Below are 19,628 nucleotides of genomic sequence, written 5' to 3'. Positions count from 1 at the left end.
TAGTAGAAAATACACTGATCAAAAGTAAATCACAAATTCAAAGCATCCAAAGGTGAGGTTGAGAAATCCTCCTTTTACAGATCCATTTTGCAACTACAATTAATTTTAAAAGACAAGACAGAAAGATGAAAGGTAAGGTTAAAAAGACAGCTTTCTGAAAAATATCAAATTAAATAATACATCTATTACATTATCTATTGTCCCTGTTCTCTGCATTTATCTTTTCCAATGTGATTGTGAGCAGGAGAGAAACAGCATTTTTTTTACTACTTTTTTATTTTACTTTAGTTGGGGGCTACAAAATAAATGCAAATAAAAAAAAACACAAAACAAACTACTTCTCCCAAAAAAAACCACATATAATTTATGTAAGTTAAATAAATGAAAAGGGAAATAACAGTTGAACAATGACATGGTTGAACAAAAACACAAAATTAATAAAATTAATAGGTTACAAGAGGAAATCACAAATCCTATTTCTATTATTTCTCTGAAGTCTGAATTTCACATCCCTTAGGCAAAATATTAGTTTTTAATACATACAGGTTTAATTATTATTTTTTTTAATTTCTAATCTAGACAGATATAAAAGGTATGTAAATTATTTAGATGCATACATGCATCAGATATGCACACACATACATTTTTGAGTGTCCATGGTTAAATAAGCCATTTGGTCTGTGGTGTATTCCGACCCAGGGCAGCACCTACAGTCGTACCTCAAGGTTTACCTCTACGGAGGATGACCTTCATGTTAAGAGGTGGGTAAGGTTGCTAAGGAGGCTTCAATGTACACATGAGCCATGGGGAAAGTGGTAGAATGATCCATATGACTGTATAGTAGACTTGTGCACATGGACCAAAAACTGTTCACATTTTTTGTTTCTGGTCCATTCATTTTTGGACAATGAATTTCGTTTCCTGCCCTTTCGGTTCGGAAACAAAAATTTGTTGTCTCTCACACTCTTTCAATGTCTCCCTACTTTTTCCCCGAGAACAGCTTCCATGTCTCCGCTTCACCATCTCCTTCAGGGTAGCTCTTCTTTTTTTTTAGTTTATCTCCCAGCTTTTTGCTGCTTGAGGCTCACCCCTGCAGCACCTGGGCCTCTTCCATGTTCATGTTTATTTTGTTCGTACAAATGTCTTTAAATGAGGAAGGGCCCCCACAATACAAAGGGAGAAAGCGCAGAATTTTTCATTTGAATTTGTTTTTGTGTTGCACTTGTGTTGCACAAGTACTCCAAGAAACCAGAAAAATGCAGACACATCCCCAGAGAACAAGAAGCATTTCTACTTTATTCTGGCTTCTTGGAGTACCTCCGCAACAGACAAGAGAGTAAGTTAGATTTGAGTTGGAAAACCAATGAAAAATTCTGCACTTTCTCCCTTTGTTTTGTGCGGCGCCTTCTTCATTTTTAGATGTTTGTACAAACAAAATTGTTAAATTTGTTAAAGGTTCTACAAATCCAAATCTGCTGCATAGGTTGTTAGCTTCTCTGAAATATTAATATCTACTTTGCTAACAATGATGCTCTCCTTTTGCCAAATATTGAATAAAAAACAAAGCAAGAATTCAGCACATGCCTCGAGAGTATCATTCAAAAAATATCGGGGATTCCGTCACAGCGTTTGTTTGAAAAAAAGGCATCAACCCACTGCCTCAAGGTATGTATCACTGTATTAAAAACACGAGTTGGTTTTTCATAATCACCTTCCTAAACTGCATGACCAGGTTCATTAAGCTGCTGGTCGTGTTTTGTGATTGCTGTGCGGTACCCATGGAGGACTGCAGAAGGTCATCGATGGATATTTTGTTCTTCAAAGCTTGATAAAGCAGCTTCTGGCGGCTGGTCAGGTTGCAATACATCAGGATTTCAATCTGCAATTACAAGTAGACAGGCTGTTGGTTAACCAACCTCCCTGTTTGTATAATCATGGCGATCTGTAGATGTTCAATTTACATTTTAGAGACTGGAAAAGCAATGGACAGTAAAGATAAAGGCTAGAATTCTGTGGTGCATAGAGAAATCACTATTGTAAATAAACTATTATTACAGTAGGTATTCTCACCTTGTCCGACAATTCATTTTCCACATCCTTCTTAATTCGCCGGAGCATGAAGGGTTTGAGAATCATGTGTAACCGCGACAGTGAATCTAATGTGGAAGTGCACATACATTATTTTATTGCCAGGGAGTACTTTAGAGGGGTGCAAGTCCATGGCAAAACACGTACAAAAACAGTCTGTCAAACAGTTAAGCAAAATAAAGAACGTTGTATAACAGATACATACTTTCATCTATGGCAGATTTGTTCTCGGCATGACTTTCTATATCCTTAGAAAACCACTCGTTGAATTCATCGTGCGAGTCAAACAGGGTAGGCATGATAAAATGCAGCAGTGCCCAGAGCTGTGGGAAGAGTACATCGGATTGTTCTATTTACCATAACTGACAAGTGCCTACAGCAAGTTGATCCGTACATCAAGTACTTCAACAGAATAAAAACTAATATATACATGGCGTTTCTAACCATCAAACCTGATGCATGTTTAAAATAAATATTCAAAGGTTTCTTCGGATCTCAGCACAAAAACAAAACCTAAAGAGGATCCGGCTTGGGAAAAGCACACAGTTCAATGTAAGGTTACCTCAGCCATTGTGTTTTGGATCGGAGTACCAGTGAGCAGGAGCCGATTGCGACACTGAAACTGCAGTAGGATCTTCCATCGGACGCTATGTATATAAAGAAAAAAATTTTTTTTTACACTTTTGTTTTAATAAAGAATAAACGCTGGAGAGATTCATGGAATGTATCTACAATATGTTTGGTTTTTATTGTATGAAACACAAGATACATTTCCAGTAACACTGGTGTGGCCCAGGTATCTATGACTTCAGCATAAGAGAGCCTCTAAAGACTAACTTTCTTGTAACCACAGGCATGGTTCTTAGATCGTCAAAGAAATGCAGTTTTACACGGACCTCAGAAGATAACGAAACAGCTCAGTGTCATGAATGAGTAGGAAAAGTCACACAAAATATCCTATAACTAGCAAAAATAGCAGCCTCCATGTCTCCATATAAAGGAAGTTTATTAGAGCAAAATGAGATAAAAGCAGGTTACCTGACATGCATTACTTTATACAACTTTGTATTTTATCTGTTTTTCATGAGACTTGCCCACAATGTAAGCATTTTCCTCTGATGTACTTAAAATGACAGTATTTTCATACACAAACAAAACTGTTCGTTACTGTGCTTTCATTACAACAGTCACACTTGGAGATGTAAAATTTCCAGAAGACATTGGAAAAAACAAACATTTTTTCCAGGAAAACATGGAAAAAAAATCAGAAGAATAGAACAAAAAATGCAGTGTGGAGTAGTTTTAAATTACAAATTTTAAATTATTTTGTAACACTGGGAACATGAAATGCACTGTATGTAAAAGTGTCATGCTTGAAATAAAAGTACAGCTTATTCAGGAAATAATAAGCTAAATTTGCTTTTTAAAACTATTTTCTTTCTTGTAAATGGAACAACAAGGTCTGTATAGATTAAGAACATTTCAGCTATACATGAGAACAAGTAACCCCCCCTTTCCCTCAAATGCAACAAAATAAATGAAGAAACCAAAGACACAAAAAAAAAAAAAAAAAGATCTCCTCTAATCCTTATTATTTGTGCATCTTTCATACAGGTCTTCATGTAATATAGTTTGAACGCCATTTTATAAACATATAAACGTATTTATAATTGTAAAAGAAGAAGATATTCCACACTCCGTTTTGTTTCATTTTTTCCGGAAATCAACAAAAAATGGCTTTGGGAAAAAAAATCCCCAATTTTTCCTTTTTTCCCCAGACCTTCCCATCTCCTGTCACACTCATAAAATCCCAAACTCAAATGTAATGTCTTCTATCATCATGTATTACCCAGGATAGGGGAAGAAAAATGATGCCAACTAAAAACAGCTTGTAATCTTTCTAACACATAAATAGAAATTAGTTTAGTGATGATTTTATAGAATTGCAGAAATGTCACTTACCTTGAACTACTCTTTAGAGCCTGAGCTTCATCTAGCACCATATATTGCCATTTTACCCTCTGGAAGTATTTGACATCTTGCACCACTAACTGGTAGCTAGTGATAACCACATGGAAAGGAGCTTCCTGCGTATACAATGTCTTCTGCAAAACAGAAAAAATAGATTTCATACCTATAACACTACATATAGTGAGTGCCAAATATAATCACTGGCTTTATAATGAGTTAATTATAAAATGCCTCCGCAACTTTGGACAGCAGCCATGTTGTCATTTATAATTGTGCCATAAAACGTGTAATGACATGGAATCTCATATCTTCAACAGCAACGTGCATGTTTCTGTAGAGCGCTACGAGATGGATACTGGCACAGGAGATGTAAAAAAAAAAAATCCAATTGCCCCCTTACGGCAGCAATGATTATATGGTGTAGTCAACCTAATATGGCTGCTTGTAAGCACACCATCAACGCAAAAAAAAAACATGCCTGAAGCTTGTCAGTCGTGTAGCACACTTTTTGATGCCTGCTTCCACGCAGGGGATCAGATACGGTGCACCAACAAGCCCCTTTCCCTCAAACAAAAATTTCTCCCAATAACAAAAAAAAAAAAAAAAAAAAAACAGATTGTAGAGGGCAAGCAGAATGTTTGTGGCAAGAAATGTAGTTAATTGGTAAGTTCATCGTTCCAGCAGTTTGGATGCCAGGGGGAGAAGTTAAACTGGATGGCCATTTGACAGGGATTTGGAATCATGTGAGGGTTTCTTTAGGACGGGTGAGATATTAGCATGTTTAAATGAGGATGGGAATATACCAGAGGAAAGAGAGATATTAAAGATATTGGTTAGGGTTGGGGTAGGGACAACCAAAAAGGGGTGATAAGAGATTTAAAGGTACAGGGTCAAGGGGGTAGGTGATAAGGTGGGAGAAGGAAAGAACCTCAGAAACTTTAGTAGGGGTAACTGGAGTAAAGCAGTTGAGGGTGGCTTGTAGCGAGGTGAGAGGTTGAGGTACTGTGTATGCTCTAACTATACCGCCCATTTTAATGGTATTGAGAGCACAACCATTGCACAAGTATCTAAGATACTTTTTCCTAATCTAAATACAGTCGAGCATTGGACATTAACACAATTTGCAAAACTGTACACTACCACAACTGATATGAAAGGAAGCAATCGAGATGTGATCAAAGTACGGACCTTCAGGTTTAATTTCATGCATAGCCATTTAAAGGTGCTCAAATGTGATTGAACAAACTACCATTACCATAAACAAAATAATTCTTAATAGTTGGTTAAAAGTCTGGAACAAATTGACATCAGATAACCTACCTGGCCCCAAAACTTTCTGATTACTTTCCTTTCATGAGGGTTGCCCCAATAAGGTAGGACCTTGAAATAGGAAAAAATGAAACATTCAAATTTGAGGACCATTTGGTAAATATTGCTTTACATTATATTTATAAAACACCAGCACATTTAGTAAAAGAGTACAATGTTTTTATTATTTAGGCTTGCCCTACTTTCATGAGCAGGGTTCTAAAGTGTACGTATGTATGCTTCGATATACTCAGCCAGGAAGAGACAGGAAATTGTACAGACAAATCCCCTCCTAATTTAAATACCAAAATAACTGATTTACTGATTGGTAAGCCATAAATGCATATACACCCACCGGTCACTTTATTAGATACACCTGTTCAATTGCTTGTCAACTCATATAGCTAATCAGCCAATCACATGGCAGAAACTCAATGCATTTAGGCATGTAGACATGGTCAAGACGATGTGCTAAGGTTCAAGCTGAGCATCAGAATGTGAAAGAAAGGGGATTTAAGTGACTTTGAATATGGCATGGTTGTTGGTGCCAATCTCTAGGGTTTACAGAGAATAGCCTAAAAAAGAGAAAACATCCGATGAGCGGCAGTTGCGTGGACAAAAATGCCTTGCTGATGTCAGAATGGGCAGACTGGTTCGAGATGACAGAAAGGCAACAGTAACTCCAATAACCTCTCGTTACAACCAAGTTGTGCAGAATACTATCTCTGAAAGCACCACACGTCGAACCTTGAAGCAGATGGCTACAGCGGCAGATTACCGCACCGGGTGCCACTCCTGTGAGCTGAGAACAGGAAACCGAGGCTACAATTCCCACAGGCTCAAGAAAATTGAACAATGGAAGACCGGAAGAACGTTGCCTGGTCTAAGGAGTCTCAATTCCAGCTGAGACATTCAGATGACAGGGTCAGACTGCGTAAACAACATGAAGGCATGGATTCATCCTGCCTTGTATCAACGGTTCAGGCTGGTGGTGTATTGGCGAGGGGGACATCATGGATGTGTAGCAACTGTGTGATGCCATCATGTCCATATGGACCAAAATCTCTGAAGGTTTCCAGCACCTTGTAGAAAGTATGCCACGAACAATGAAGGCAGTTCTAAAGCCAAAAGGGGGTCCAAAAATAATCGGCGAACTAATCGATTATGAAAATAATTGTTAGTTGCAGCCCTACATACAACTGTATAAAATATTCAGAAAGTTGATACCACATTTCCATACCTTGAACTTTGGTACAAATCTTGAAAACTCTTGATGCCAGTTGTTCAATGTTGAGGCAGGTGAAATAATTAGGAAGGGCCCCCATATATTTTCTCTCTGAAATATAGAAATACATTTTCGCACATACTCGTTCCGAACCATAATAAAAGTAATAAAAATGTCTTCACTTCAGATCACAAAAACAAGGCAATTTTTAAGTCTAATGTGATTAAAATGTAGAAGTGTACAAAGGCTAACCCGGTTTTAGAAGAGCAATTAATATTTGGTGAAATACACAAGCATTCAGATGTTTCCCGTTATCACAGATCAAAATTCATGCATAATGGATGTTTCCTAATGTGTGTTACAGTGAAGAATTTTTTTAAAGGGTAGGTTTACCTCTGCAAGGTGTGCCAGGAGGGCAATACTTTGAACAGTTTTGCCCAAGCCCATCTCATCAGCCAAGATACCGTTTATACCCTATGAATAAAGAAAACAAAATGAGCACGATAATATCCGCAATTGCTACAACCATCACCTTTTTTTCTCACATTGCTCAAGGTCAGTCTTCCAGAAAAAGAAAAAAAAAAAGAAAAAAAAAACGACACATAAGTATAGCGGCTTCATAATTTTAGAGCTCTATTCCATCCCAAGCACCTTAACCTCCTTTTCCTCTACCAGTATAAAATTGCCCCAAACAGTGCACAACATTCCATTTCAAAACCGAATTTTCAAGAAACAGTATACTTTTATCTGTCTATTGTGGCTTTGTACTTTCCTTTTCCTTCTGTGTCAACTACGACCCTATGCATCCATGCCAAAATCTGGTTGTTTAGACAGTCTGTACTTTCTACTCTCTGTGAACCTTGTAAGTGCAAACTGGTATTCGAGGAGGTTCAGGAACACCTTTGCCCTAAACATCTTGAGAGAGCCGCCTTTGTCACAAGCAGATTATCCTAACCCCTGTGCCACCTTTGCCCCCAGTTTGTCAGTAACCCTGAACAGTTTAACGGTGCTATTTTTGCCACAAACAGCTGGTCTATACCACCAATGCCCCCAAAGAACTTGTTTGTGCCTTCATTGCCCATTGCACCCCCCTCAACATACATTCCTGCACATATAAGTAAACACACTTACACATGCTCAGACACTCATTTTTACTCATTAACACATACACACACATTCATTCCAACACAAACACTCCCTCGGACACCACTAACACATCCATACTCACAAACACTTTTACACAGGCATCCATGCTCATAACATACATACATATATACATACACATACATACATATATGCATACATACATATACATTACCTCACAAAAGTGAGTACACCCCTCACATTTTTGTAAATATTTGAAAAACCATTTCTTGCGAGAAAACTGAAATGACACTATGCTATAATGTAAAGTAGTGAGTGAGATTATATTTAACAGTGTAAATTTGCTGTGCCCTCAAAATAACTCAACACAGCCATTAATGTCTAAACCTTGGCAACATGTGACTCGTTAGTGTTACAAGGTCTCAGGTGTGAATAGGGAGCAGGTGTGTTAAATTTGGGGTTATCGCTCTCACACTCTTCTTCAACATGGCAACTCATGGTAAAGAACTCTCTGAGGATCTGAAAAAAAGAATTATTGCACTACATAAAGCTGGCCGAGGCTATAAGAAAATTGCCAAGGCCCTGAAACTGAGCTGCTGCACGGTGGGCAAGACCATACAGCTGTTTCACAGGACAGGTTCCACTCATAACAGGCCTTGCCACGGGCGACCAAAAAAGTTGAGTGCACGTGCTCAGCGTCATATCCAGAGGTCGTCTTTGGGAAATAGACGTATGAGTGCTGCCAGCATTGCTGCAGAGATTGAAGGGGTGGGGGGGTCAGCCTGTCGGTGCTTAGACCATACGCCGCACACTGCATCAAATTGGTCTGCATGGCTGTCGTCCTAGGAAGAAGCCTATTCTAAAGATGAAGCACAAGAAAGCCCGCATACATTTTGCTGAAGACAAGCAGACTAAGGAAATGGATTACTGGAACCATGTCCTGTGGTCTGATGAGACCAAGATAAACTTATTTGGCTCAGATGACATCAAGCGTGTGTGTGGCGGCAACTAGGTGAGGAATACAAAGACAAGTGTGTATTGCCTATAGTCAAGCATGGTGGTGGGAGTGTCACGGTCTGAGCCTGCATGAGTGCTACAGTTCATTGAGGGAACCATGATTGCCAACATGTACTGTGACATACTAAAGCAAAGCATTATCCCTCTCCCTTTTGGAGACTGGACCACAGGGCAGTATGATAACTACCCCAAACACACCTCCAAAAGACCACTGCCTTGCTAAAGAAGCTGAGGGTAAAGGTGATGGACTGGCCAAGCATGTCTCCAGACCTAAATTCTATTGAGCATCCTGAAACGGAAGGTCTCTAACATCCATCAGCTCTGTGATGTTGTTATGGAGGAGTGGAAGAGGACTCCAGTGGCAACCTGTGAAGCTCTGGTGAACTCCAGGCCTTAGAAGGTAAAGGCAGTGCTGGAAAATAATGGTGGCCACACAAAATATTGACATTATGGGCCCTATGGGTCACTTACATATACCTGCCTACACACACATACACTGCCCTTACAAATGCCTGCCAATACTCACGCATATACACATATAATGCCCTTGCACATGCCTGCCCATAAACACACATACAGTCATATTAAAAGGAAAGTACACTAGTTGAATGATATTACAATCAACTGTTCCTTAGCTGGTCTAAAATTTAGGTAAACACAACCTCAGATGAACAACACAATCATTTTACCGTGTAATGATTTATTTAACAAAAATAAAGCCAAAATGAAGAAGCCATGTGTGAAAAAAACTAAGTACACTCTTACTGCTGTGTTGTATTGTGTACTGTAGCCTACATGATCTTTGTATGTGCAATCTACATGAACATATACACTCATCTACTGTATAAATTTACTAAGGTTTTGTTAAATACGGGAGAATAACGGAGGAAAAATGTGTACATGGTTTGCCAAGTAAGGCATAAACTGTTAGCAAGGTTGTCACAGATTAACTATAGCAACACTACAAAAGCTAGCCCTGCCTCAGAGATAAAAATGTCTTGGCCCTTTGATTTCAAAAGATTTCCTATTTTAATACAACATTTATTCCACTATACCCTACAGCAAGTTTGATGTATTTTTTAAATGGCCCTACATTTAATGGATGCATCACACAGCTTAATAAACAAAAGTCTTCTCACCTGTTCATACAGATTTGCAAGCCAATTCATGCCTTTAAGCTGGTAACCTTTGAGTTTGCCATTAAATATTGTTGGCTGTGGAATATCCTCTCCTGCTCTTATCGAAGGATTAGCGAGGCTGTAACTCTCTCCAAAGCCACACTCAGACTGGTTGGCTGCCCGCAGAGCAGCTACCCGACTCTCCTTGGAATCTTCATCAAACGATCTTGTCTGGAATAAAGTTACATAGAAAAATGACCAGAACAGTTATACAGTGCCTTGCAAAAGTATTCAACTCACTTTTTTTTTTTTTACCTATTTTGTTGTTTTAGAGCCTGGAATTAAAGCCCAAATTGGTGAAGCCAAAAAATGGAAAAGTCCTGCGTGCATATGTATCCACCCCCTTTACTATGAAACCCTTAAATAAGATCTAGTGCCTTTAGAAGTCACATAATTAAAATGTAGATTGGAGTATCTGTCCATAGGACCACTTTAAGCCGTACACTCCACAAAAGAATGGCTAGAAAAAAAACCAAAAAACCGTTGCTTAATCTTATGAAAAAAACAGCTAAATAGATTCTACTATTTGTCCTGAGTTTAGAAATACCCAGTGTTTTTATGTTTGTTTTTGCAAGTAATAGCAAATCATTACTTGTAATTATAGCCCTATTTCGAAACCATTTTTTCCTGAATCAGGTAATTCTGTCCCATGTGCTATTTGGGACACACTATACTTCAGGTATGAAATTACTGCTCCTGGTATATGTCACTGTGAAATAACACGCCAATATTTGTTTTCAGTAACATCTCCTGACTACAGTGATACCCCCATGCAGAGGTTGTCCCATTACTGATGCAGCCACGGGCCCATCCATCTGGACCATCACTCATCTCATCAGACCATTCAGATATTTCTTGGCCCAGTCTCGAAGTTTCAACTTATGTGTCTTGCTCAGCGATGGTCAGGTTTCAGCCTTCCGTACCGTGACCATATCTCTGAGCACTGAACATCTTGTATTTCTGGACACTCCAGGTAGGTTGGAGTTCTGGAATATGATAGAACTGGAGGATAATGGGTTCCTGGTAGCTTCAGGTTTGATTCTTCTCAAATCACTGCCAGTTAACAGCTGCATCCCTCTGAAAGACTTTTTACAGTTTTTCACCTTTCAGAGTCAGCTAAATCTCCCGATATGCCCATTTTGCCTGAGAAAATGAAGCTGCCCAATAATCATGCACACCTGGAGAGAGGGTGTTCATCTTTTTAGGCCACACCCTCCCTCATTACACAAATATACATCACCTGATATGCTTAAATAAAATAAGCATTCAAGTTTATACAGCTTGGGGTCGGAAAATATGCAAAAAAATATTATTTGGTCAAAATACTCACTTACTTAATAATTGTAAACACAATGTACATTAAAAAAAAGGGTGAGTGAGCACTTGTGGAGGGCGACAAGCACAAAACTCAACCAGAAGGTTACATTTGGTTACTGTAGTTGTTCTTCACAAAAGCAGGCACACCATAGGCGCAAAGAATCATACTTTTATCTTTGGGTATTTTCTACCTAGATGTCTAGTACACTTATGATATTATACAGCATCTAGAGGACTGTCATCTACAATACTTTTGAATTTATGGTGGCGGTACAGAAAGAATAACGTAACATACAGTGTTCTCCCCTTTCATTCATCAGTAAAAGGTCCACATGCACTACAGTATTTATAAAGTTGATCTCTCACCTGCGCCTGGTGTATCCTATAGGCGTCTTCTGCATTCTTTAGGGCCCGAGACTTAAAATATTCACTGTCTGAAGACAAAAAAAAGTTGTTTTTGTTTTAAATAAAATTTGATACCTCTGCAAAGGCGAAATCTTTTATTCAAAATTTTCCTCTCCTGGAGTACCAAGTGTGTGTATGTATGTATGTACGTACATATTGCTAGTACTCCATTTGTTACTAATCATGACGGATTTCTCTGACAATGAATTGTACTCTGCACAAAGGCCTTCAGTATAATCTATATTATTGTCCTTGAGTTCACCCTCTTATCGTTACAGCCCTTTCCTTCCCTTTCCACTCATACCTGCATCCCCCAGCATGTCTCTGCTCAGACTCACTACCAATCCTCATTCCTACCCCCTCCTCCTCCATTCTACTCCGACCCAGCCATCATTATAATACGCCATGTGGAGTCAGTTGCTAGAATTCTGGAATATACTTTTTTTCCTCCATAATCACAAATATTTCTTTACAAGTATGTTTCCCTATTATGCATTTAATTACAAAAATGTGGAATTCAGCACAGTATGTGGGGCACCTAAATTTCTTCCACGCTGTACCTTAAGCACCAGGGAACAGCAAAAAAGTATCATGAGGGACATTGAAATCCTTGTACCATAATCTTCCTGGGTGATCCCCATGGAGACTCCAGATTTGCCACTCTGCCTTTGAGGTGAACCATCATCCAACTTGCTTAGGATTTCTTCTTGTATGTTGTCCGACCCAGAGTCTCCCTTGCGGCTGACAAAGTGAGCGTATAACTCCGTCTGCGTTATCAAGAAGTTTAATTTCCTTTGCTGCCTTTTAGCCTGGCGGAACCAAAGAAAGGTAGTTATTCACCGAAGGTTGAAAGTTGAATGGACATGCAATTTCTGCTTGCAGGTCCTTATTAGAGTTAGTAAGCATTGACAAAAACCTGGTTTCATCTCATTTTGTTCCAATACACTATTTTCAGACCTGGTGGTTGCCATTGTTGTTGGTCATGTAATTTTTCGGCGACTCTCTCTGTTCAGGCACCAGATTGAGCTAGTTTCTCCATAGCCATTCTATTGTTTACCACAGTCAGGTGTGCCAAGGAGATTTAGCTAGGATAACAGAGCTAGACAACATACAAGTTGGTAATATGCTCTGAAAAGATTATGCAAAAACTAGAACGGTTTTTCAAAAAACAAAACCAGCATACTATTTGTAAAAATTTTAACGTGGGGGCATTTTTTTTTGAGATGACATACCTGGTACATCCTGGTCTGCAGCTACCATGTAACCATGGTGTACCAGGTACGTCCTGGTCTCGAAGGGGTTAAAAAGAGTGTCCATAAAGTGTATGGCGCACACAGGGAGGGATCAGACACAGACCCTGATGCCGATCTCAGCGTTTCTGAATGCCTCAACATTGAGGCATTACAGCAACACCGTTAAAGCGAAGAAACGGACCGTAGATCATTTTGTAAGCTTGTTTAATGCCCTGACATGTCGCTGGTCATTCAATGAACATTTTTGTGTGACGTGCTTGGCATGCTCAAAGTAGTTGAAAAAAAAGATTAAAACGAGTTTTAAAATGTATGTATACATGGTGTTTTGTACATTAGTGTTTAGCAATGCTTCTACTAGCCCCTTAATTTTAAGTGGAAGGGTTTTCCATCACCTTTACCAACCATAACTTTTGTTATTGGCATGCCCTATATAAAGAATTCCAAAAATGGAAAATACATTAGTTGCCCCCAGGCAATCTGCTAAGCACAGTGTCAATTGGTGCATATACTGAAAATAACAATGTAACACTTCTGTCAAAGGATTAGCTACACTAACTGAGCTAATTGAAACTCAAGAGGAGTAGGTAATATAGAGTGGGCAGGGAGATAACCAAAAAATAAACTTTCCTTCCAGTTATGTATTCATTAAGCTTTACAATGTAATGCTTTTTAGTACCGGGATTGTTGATGGAAATCCAAGTGATTAACACTAAACTAGCAGCCTACCTCTCGCATTTCTTCATCAAGCTTACGTTGCTCCAAGGCCTCTTTCTCTGCTCGTTTACGATGCTCTTTCTCCACTTTGTCATACTTTTTCCAGTACAGGGACATTTCCTTGGTCAGCCTACGTGCACGTGGCAGGGTCTCCTTACAGTTTTTCTGAGCCTGAATGGCAGCTCTACGTACCTCCCTCATGCACTGGTGCGCCAGCTTAAAAGAAAACAAAAAGAAAAATTCAAGACTTAGGAACTAACTTTTTGAAGCCACCCTTTAAATGGCAGTACCGATAAATGACTAATAAGTTTAATTAAATAGGTTCCACCATGTAGGGCCAATTGGGACTGCCCCTTTACGCTTAAAGGCACCAGAACTCATCAGGATTTTGTATTAAACCTTTGATATTTTTGGGACCAAGACAGAAAAATATGAATTCCACCTGAAGAGGAAACATGAGGTCCAAAAAAAGTAAGGTAAGTGCATTGATGCTCATATTACTACTTCTTTTCTAAACTATTACTTGTTTCATTGTACGCTGCATGGAACACACCTGTGCTTTCTTAAGGGAACATCACACAGAAGACAACTAAACATAAAAGTATTTCCTTCACTTGGTCCAAAAAAAAACAAAAAACAAACAGCATTCGACAAAAACCAGACAGAAAAGTAACCTACTCGATAATAACTTGATCATGAAGAAGTTGGACATGTTGGTTCCTTTTAAATGGAAGCCTCGAACTTCGCAGTGCACATAAATCAATCAATAAGACAAAACTAGGGCTGCAACTAACGATTATTTTAATAATCGATTAGTTGGCCGATTATTTTTTCGATTACTCGATTAATCGGATAAAAAAAATGAATGTAAATTTTTCATTTATTTAAAATAATTTACTAAACAAATGATGTTAAATACAAACAGCAGAATAAAAAAACTTTGATAATACATTTCTTGTCTTTATTTCCCAACCAGCCCCCCAATATATGCACATTTGAGCCCAGGCTTGCTACGCTGCCTCCCAGACATGCCATGCTGCCCCCCCACATATGCCACGCTGCCTACCACAGCACTCCACGCTGCCTCCCACATATACCACACCACGCTGCCTCCCACATCTGCCACTACACGCTGCCTCCCACATCTGCCACGCCACGCTGCCTCCCACATCTGCCACTCCACTCAACCCCCCACATGCCACTGTGCCTGATACGCCTTATACCCCCTGAAACACCACTCCATCCTCCCCAGACATGCCACCCTGCCCTCCCCACATATGCCACGCCATGCTGCCTCCCACATCTGCCACTCCACAATGCCTCCCACATATGCCACGCTGCCTCCCACATCTGCCACTCCACGCTGCCTCCCACATCTGCCACTCCACGCTGCCTCCCACATCTGCCACTGTGCCTGATACGCCTTATATCCCCTGATACCCCACTCCATCCTCCCCAGACATGCCACCCTGCCTCCCAGACATGCCACTTCTCTACCCCCAGATATGCCTTATACACCCTGATACACCACTCCGTCCTCCCCAGACATGCCACACTGCCCTCCCCACATATGCCTTATATACTGTATATGCCTTATACCCCCAGATATGTCACTTCACTGCCCCCAGGATTTAGATTCCCCTAAATTAACCCTAAACTCCCCATTAACCATAACTGCCCCTAAATTAACCCTTAACACCCCCTTAACCACAGCATCCCCTAAATTAACCCTAAAGACCCCATCAACCACAGCATCCCCTAAATTAACCCTAAACACACCATTAACCACAACTGCCTCAAATTAACCCCAAACACCCCATTAACCACAGCTGCTCCTAAATTAACCCTAAACACCCCATTAACATAACTGCCCCTAAATTAACCCTAAACACCCAATTAACCATAACTGCCCCTAAATTAACCCTAAACACCCCACTAACCATAACTGCCCCTAAATTAACCCCCACCTCCCCTAACTTTCAGTAGCCCAAATATACATATACATATATATACATATACATACATATATATATATATATATACATACATATATATATATATACACACATATGTATATATACACATATGTATATATACACATATGTATATATACACATGTATATATACACATATGTATATATACATATATATATATACACATATATATATATACACATATGTATATATACATATATATATATACACATATGTATATATACACATATATATATACACATATGTATATATACACATATGTATATATACACATATGTATATATACACATATGTATATATACATATATATATATATATATATATATATATATATATATATATATATATATACACATATACTTACAGTTAGATGAGTGTCACAGCCATGTGGTTCTGGCCTGGAGAAGGAAGGGGCGGGGCCAGTTGTCACAGTGATTACAGGGAGGGGGAGTAAGTAGGAGCTGCTGCTGTGAGACGGTGAGCCACTGAAACAGATTATATAATGAGGGGGATTTTTCAGAGCGTTTGCTCTGAAAAAACCCTCATTTTATAATCGATAATAATCGATTCAACTAATCGATAATGAAATTCGTTGCCAACGAATTTCATTATCGATTATTATCGATTTTATCGATTAGTTGTTGCAGCCCTAGACAAAACCCTGGCCTGTTGTCAAGAAAGGTTTTATGAAACAAAGTTTACCTTTTTGTTATTTGTAAGCAGCATGTTGCGGGCTGAAACTTTTTGCTTGTAAGCCTAAAAAAAAAATAATAAAAAAAATAATAATAATTAATGGGGTGTGCACAAGAGATATCAGACTAAGTTATTACATGCTACACCGCTCAGCGGCCCCTTTCTGTGAGTATGCATGGTCTACTGCTTTGTGGCCGAGATGCTTTCACATTACAATAATGGCACTTACAGTGGACTGGGGCAGATTTGGCAGGGTAAACAGTCACCGTTTGTGTGTGGACATTAACACACCTCACAGCTTGTTTAATACAGATAAATGTGAAGTCATGCATTATGAGATAAAATTATGCATTATATTCTTTAAATAGTATCTCCTTGGGGAAAAACTACTGAGGAGGACTTGGGAACAATTGTAGACAACTTAGCAACAGTGCACAACGCCAGTAAGCAGCTGCAAAGGCCAACAGGATATTAGCATTTATAAAACGTAGTACTGATTCATGGGAGGAGATCTAGCTTTTTTATGGTAAGACCTCACCTTGAATATGTGGTGCAATCTTGGGCACATTTAAAAGGAATTTATGGAACTTGAAAATGTGCTAAGGAGGGCCACAAAATAAGGGGATTGGGAGATCTTAGTTATTAAGTAAGACTAAAAACGTTGCATCTATTTAGAAATATAGATATACGCTAGAAAACCGGCATCTTAGAGGGATATGATAACATTGTATAACTATGTGCAGGGCCAATATGAAGAGCTCTTCAGTGACCTGTTTATTAACAGAAACATACCAAGGAAGGGATTCTTTACAGTAACGGCAATAAGAAAGGCAGAGAACACACAGGGCTATAAATGATAGAATATAACAATAATATTTAGAGCTTCTTGATCCCAGGAGAAATTAGTCTTTATAGTAATGCTGGTTGAAGCGTAAATATGTATACCGACTCCAATTGCAAAAAAAACATTCTAAACTGTGTAAAAAGTTTCTACCTTTGGTAACTCCTTCTTAACAATTGCCAGCCAGACTTTTCTGCGACGGGCGTTCAACTGTTCAAGTGTCAGGTGCTTTTTCTTGCCAACTGGAGTAGGGGCATCGTGGGAAAATTTTGCAAACACTTTAGCATGGTGATGTTGACGTGGGATCTCCTCCTCAGACAGATCCTCTTCTTTTCGTCTTCTTTTCTTCACCTTTTTTAGCTTGGCTTCGGTGAAAAGCAGCAGGAAATGTTTCAAATGTAAGTATAATATAACTATACTGTTAAACAATTAGAATAATTAGATAATGTAACCAGCCAACTAAGCTGCAGTGGAGAACCTGGTCACATAGCAAAGCTATCTGCACCAAAATCATAGCTTGCTACGGTGATTGTCCACGGTAAAACACACAATTAGCAAAGCAACGATGATGATGATGATGATGGCTCCATTTTTTTCTAACCCCCCCCCCCTGTTTATACTGCCATGGATTTACTATTCAATCTAAAACTTTCACTAGAAAGCCACCATTAAGCTACCTTTAAATTTCTTCTCTTCTTTGATTCTTTTCTTTTTGGGCCCTAGGAAGTGACGGTTCTGTTCATAAAATGGATCATGGGTGGAAAGGAGGCCAGCACTGTAGTATTGATATTGCTGGAGCTGGGAAAAACAGAGGAACACAGGTATTAAGAGCACACAATCAAGATACTCATGTCATCACAAATGAGAAAAAAGTAATTTATTTTATACAGTATAGTTTTTGACTGCAGCCTCTCCATGTTGTTTCTGTAAGTCTAATATGATATGTGATGCACTACTTGTTATGCACTATTTAGCATTATACCCAGATTTCTGCTCTATGTGTCGCCTATGAAGGCATTGAAACTTAAGCATATTGCGTTGGACAAGCAGAGGCATATTATATATCAAGAGATGTTGTGGTTCTGAATTGCTAGCTTTTCTGTGATGCCCAGTGGACAGTCCACTGGAAGAATTGTACTCCATATAATCACTGACGAGACTCAAATCACTAACAAAGGTCCATTGGACTTGGTATTCAAGTTAAAAAAATAAGTGCATTACTTAGGTTGCTTCCTCTAAACATCATAACGTCAACACACAGTAAAGGCATTCATACCTCTTTATCTTTGTGATATTTGTTCTGGTACAACTTTCTGTACTTGTGCAATCTGAGCATGTCATGCAGTTCATCTTTAGACAACGAATACTCTTCATCTTCTTCACTTGGAGAGTCAGTATCACTGGAGTCCTCACTCAATAAAATGTTCTGGATTAAAAAAAAAAAAACATTTTTTTATTACCATGCTCCTAGTATGGCTACAACATTAGCTGCTGAAATGATGATAAATATGGCTGTTACCACTTTATACAGCAAGACCACAAAAAATATGTATACAAAGGACAACAAACTGTATGTAAAATGACTGAACTAAAGAAACTTGATAAACAATAAATACTGCTCAATCATAAAGTATATATCCACACTATAATATCACACTCAAGGCATAAAAAGAGCTAAATAAATCAATTATCTTACTAATTCTAAAAACAGTGATTTTGTTGAAGGTTAAGGCCTTAAAGATGCAGGACTTGACACTTTGATGTTCTCATTTGCATTGACCTGAAGAACTAATATGCACAAATGCATGCAGCACTTCAATCATTTTTTTTGGGGGGGGGTTGCTTTACATACCTTTAACCATCTTCTACTTTTCTTCAGTTTTGAGAAATTATACTGATTTCCTTTTTCTGACTTTGGCTCTGAGGATACTAAGGAAAAACGCACTTTAAATTATTGTTGATACAGTGCCAGGCAAAGAACGTAAGGACAATGGGCGGTCCCGAAACCCATTGAAAACAATGCATTTTGAGCCCGTACATGTACGGGCTTTGTCATTAAGGGGTTAAGAAACCAAACCCACCTAGCGGCAAAACTCCATTGACTGAATGAGAATGTCTACTGTCCAAGTTTCCTTGTCCTGATGTTTCCCCAAGTAGAGGCGACATAGGCTCTTCCTTCACCTGCATGGAAGGATCTTCAGACTCTGGAAGCATGGAGCACTCATCCAACCCATCCTCGCTTTCATCACTGCAAGAGTTGCTTGGTTTAAAAAAAATTGTATAGTTTAACAAATGCACCACAATAAGCTTCAGGTTATAGGATTTTTATTGTTACTGAGCCCTCTCTGCATAATCTAATTTGATATTTTGTCAGTGTGATATATGTGCTTGAGAGGCACTAGGCACCATGACCCATCTGGGGATTTATATTATTAAAAGAGCAGGCTTGTGACCATATACACAATCCATTAACCCAGATGGTTTTAACTCCATTTGTTCTTTACTTTACATTGCCTTTT

General features: G+C 38.8%; 1 protein-coding gene across 1 annotated transcript in view; it reads right to left on the bottom strand.

The window, feature by feature from the left end:
* Nucleotides 1–19,628, bottom strand: part of INO80 (INO80 complex ATPase subunit) — a 43,822-nt gene that overhangs the window by 17,665 nt on the left and 6,529 nt on the right. Inside the window, exons 3-20 of the mRNA XM_053474508.1 lie at nucleotides 19,191–19,357; nucleotides 18,962–19,038; nucleotides 18,386–18,535; nucleotides 17,787–17,907; nucleotides 17,263–17,474; nucleotides 16,278–16,331; nucleotides 13,593–13,796; nucleotides 12,230–12,422; nucleotides 11,575–11,642; nucleotides 9,853–10,062; nucleotides 6,986–7,066; nucleotides 6,608–6,703; nucleotides 5,380–5,439; nucleotides 4,051–4,193; nucleotides 2,651–2,735; nucleotides 2,294–2,411; nucleotides 2,071–2,156; nucleotides 1,712–1,879 (exon numbers count right to left, since the gene is read on the bottom strand). Coding sequence (XP_053330483.1) covers nucleotides 1,712–1,879; nucleotides 2,071–2,156; nucleotides 2,294–2,411; nucleotides 2,651–2,735; nucleotides 4,051–4,193; nucleotides 5,380–5,439; nucleotides 6,608–6,703; nucleotides 6,986–7,066; nucleotides 9,853–10,062; nucleotides 11,575–11,642; nucleotides 12,230–12,422; nucleotides 13,593–13,796; nucleotides 16,278–16,331; nucleotides 17,263–17,474; nucleotides 17,787–17,907; nucleotides 18,386–18,535; nucleotides 18,962–19,038; nucleotides 19,191–19,357 — 2,293 coding nt within the window. The remainder of the gene's footprint in view (nucleotides 1–1,711; nucleotides 1,880–2,070; nucleotides 2,157–2,293; nucleotides 2,412–2,650; nucleotides 2,736–4,050; nucleotides 4,194–5,379; nucleotides 5,440–6,607; nucleotides 6,704–6,985; nucleotides 7,067–9,852; nucleotides 10,063–11,574; nucleotides 11,643–12,229; nucleotides 12,423–13,592; nucleotides 13,797–16,277; nucleotides 16,332–17,262; nucleotides 17,475–17,786; nucleotides 17,908–18,385; nucleotides 18,536–18,961; nucleotides 19,039–19,190; nucleotides 19,358–19,628) is intronic.

Source organism: Spea bombifrons, chromosome 9 (genome assembly GCF_027358695.1).
Source record: "Spea bombifrons isolate aSpeBom1 chromosome 9, aSpeBom1.2.pri, whole genome shotgun sequence".
Taxonomy (NCBI): Eukaryota; Metazoa; Chordata; class Amphibia; order Anura; family Pelobatidae; genus Spea; species Spea bombifrons.
The sequence above is the reverse complement of the archived record's forward strand: the minus strand, read 5'-3'. Positions and strand labels throughout refer to the sequence as shown.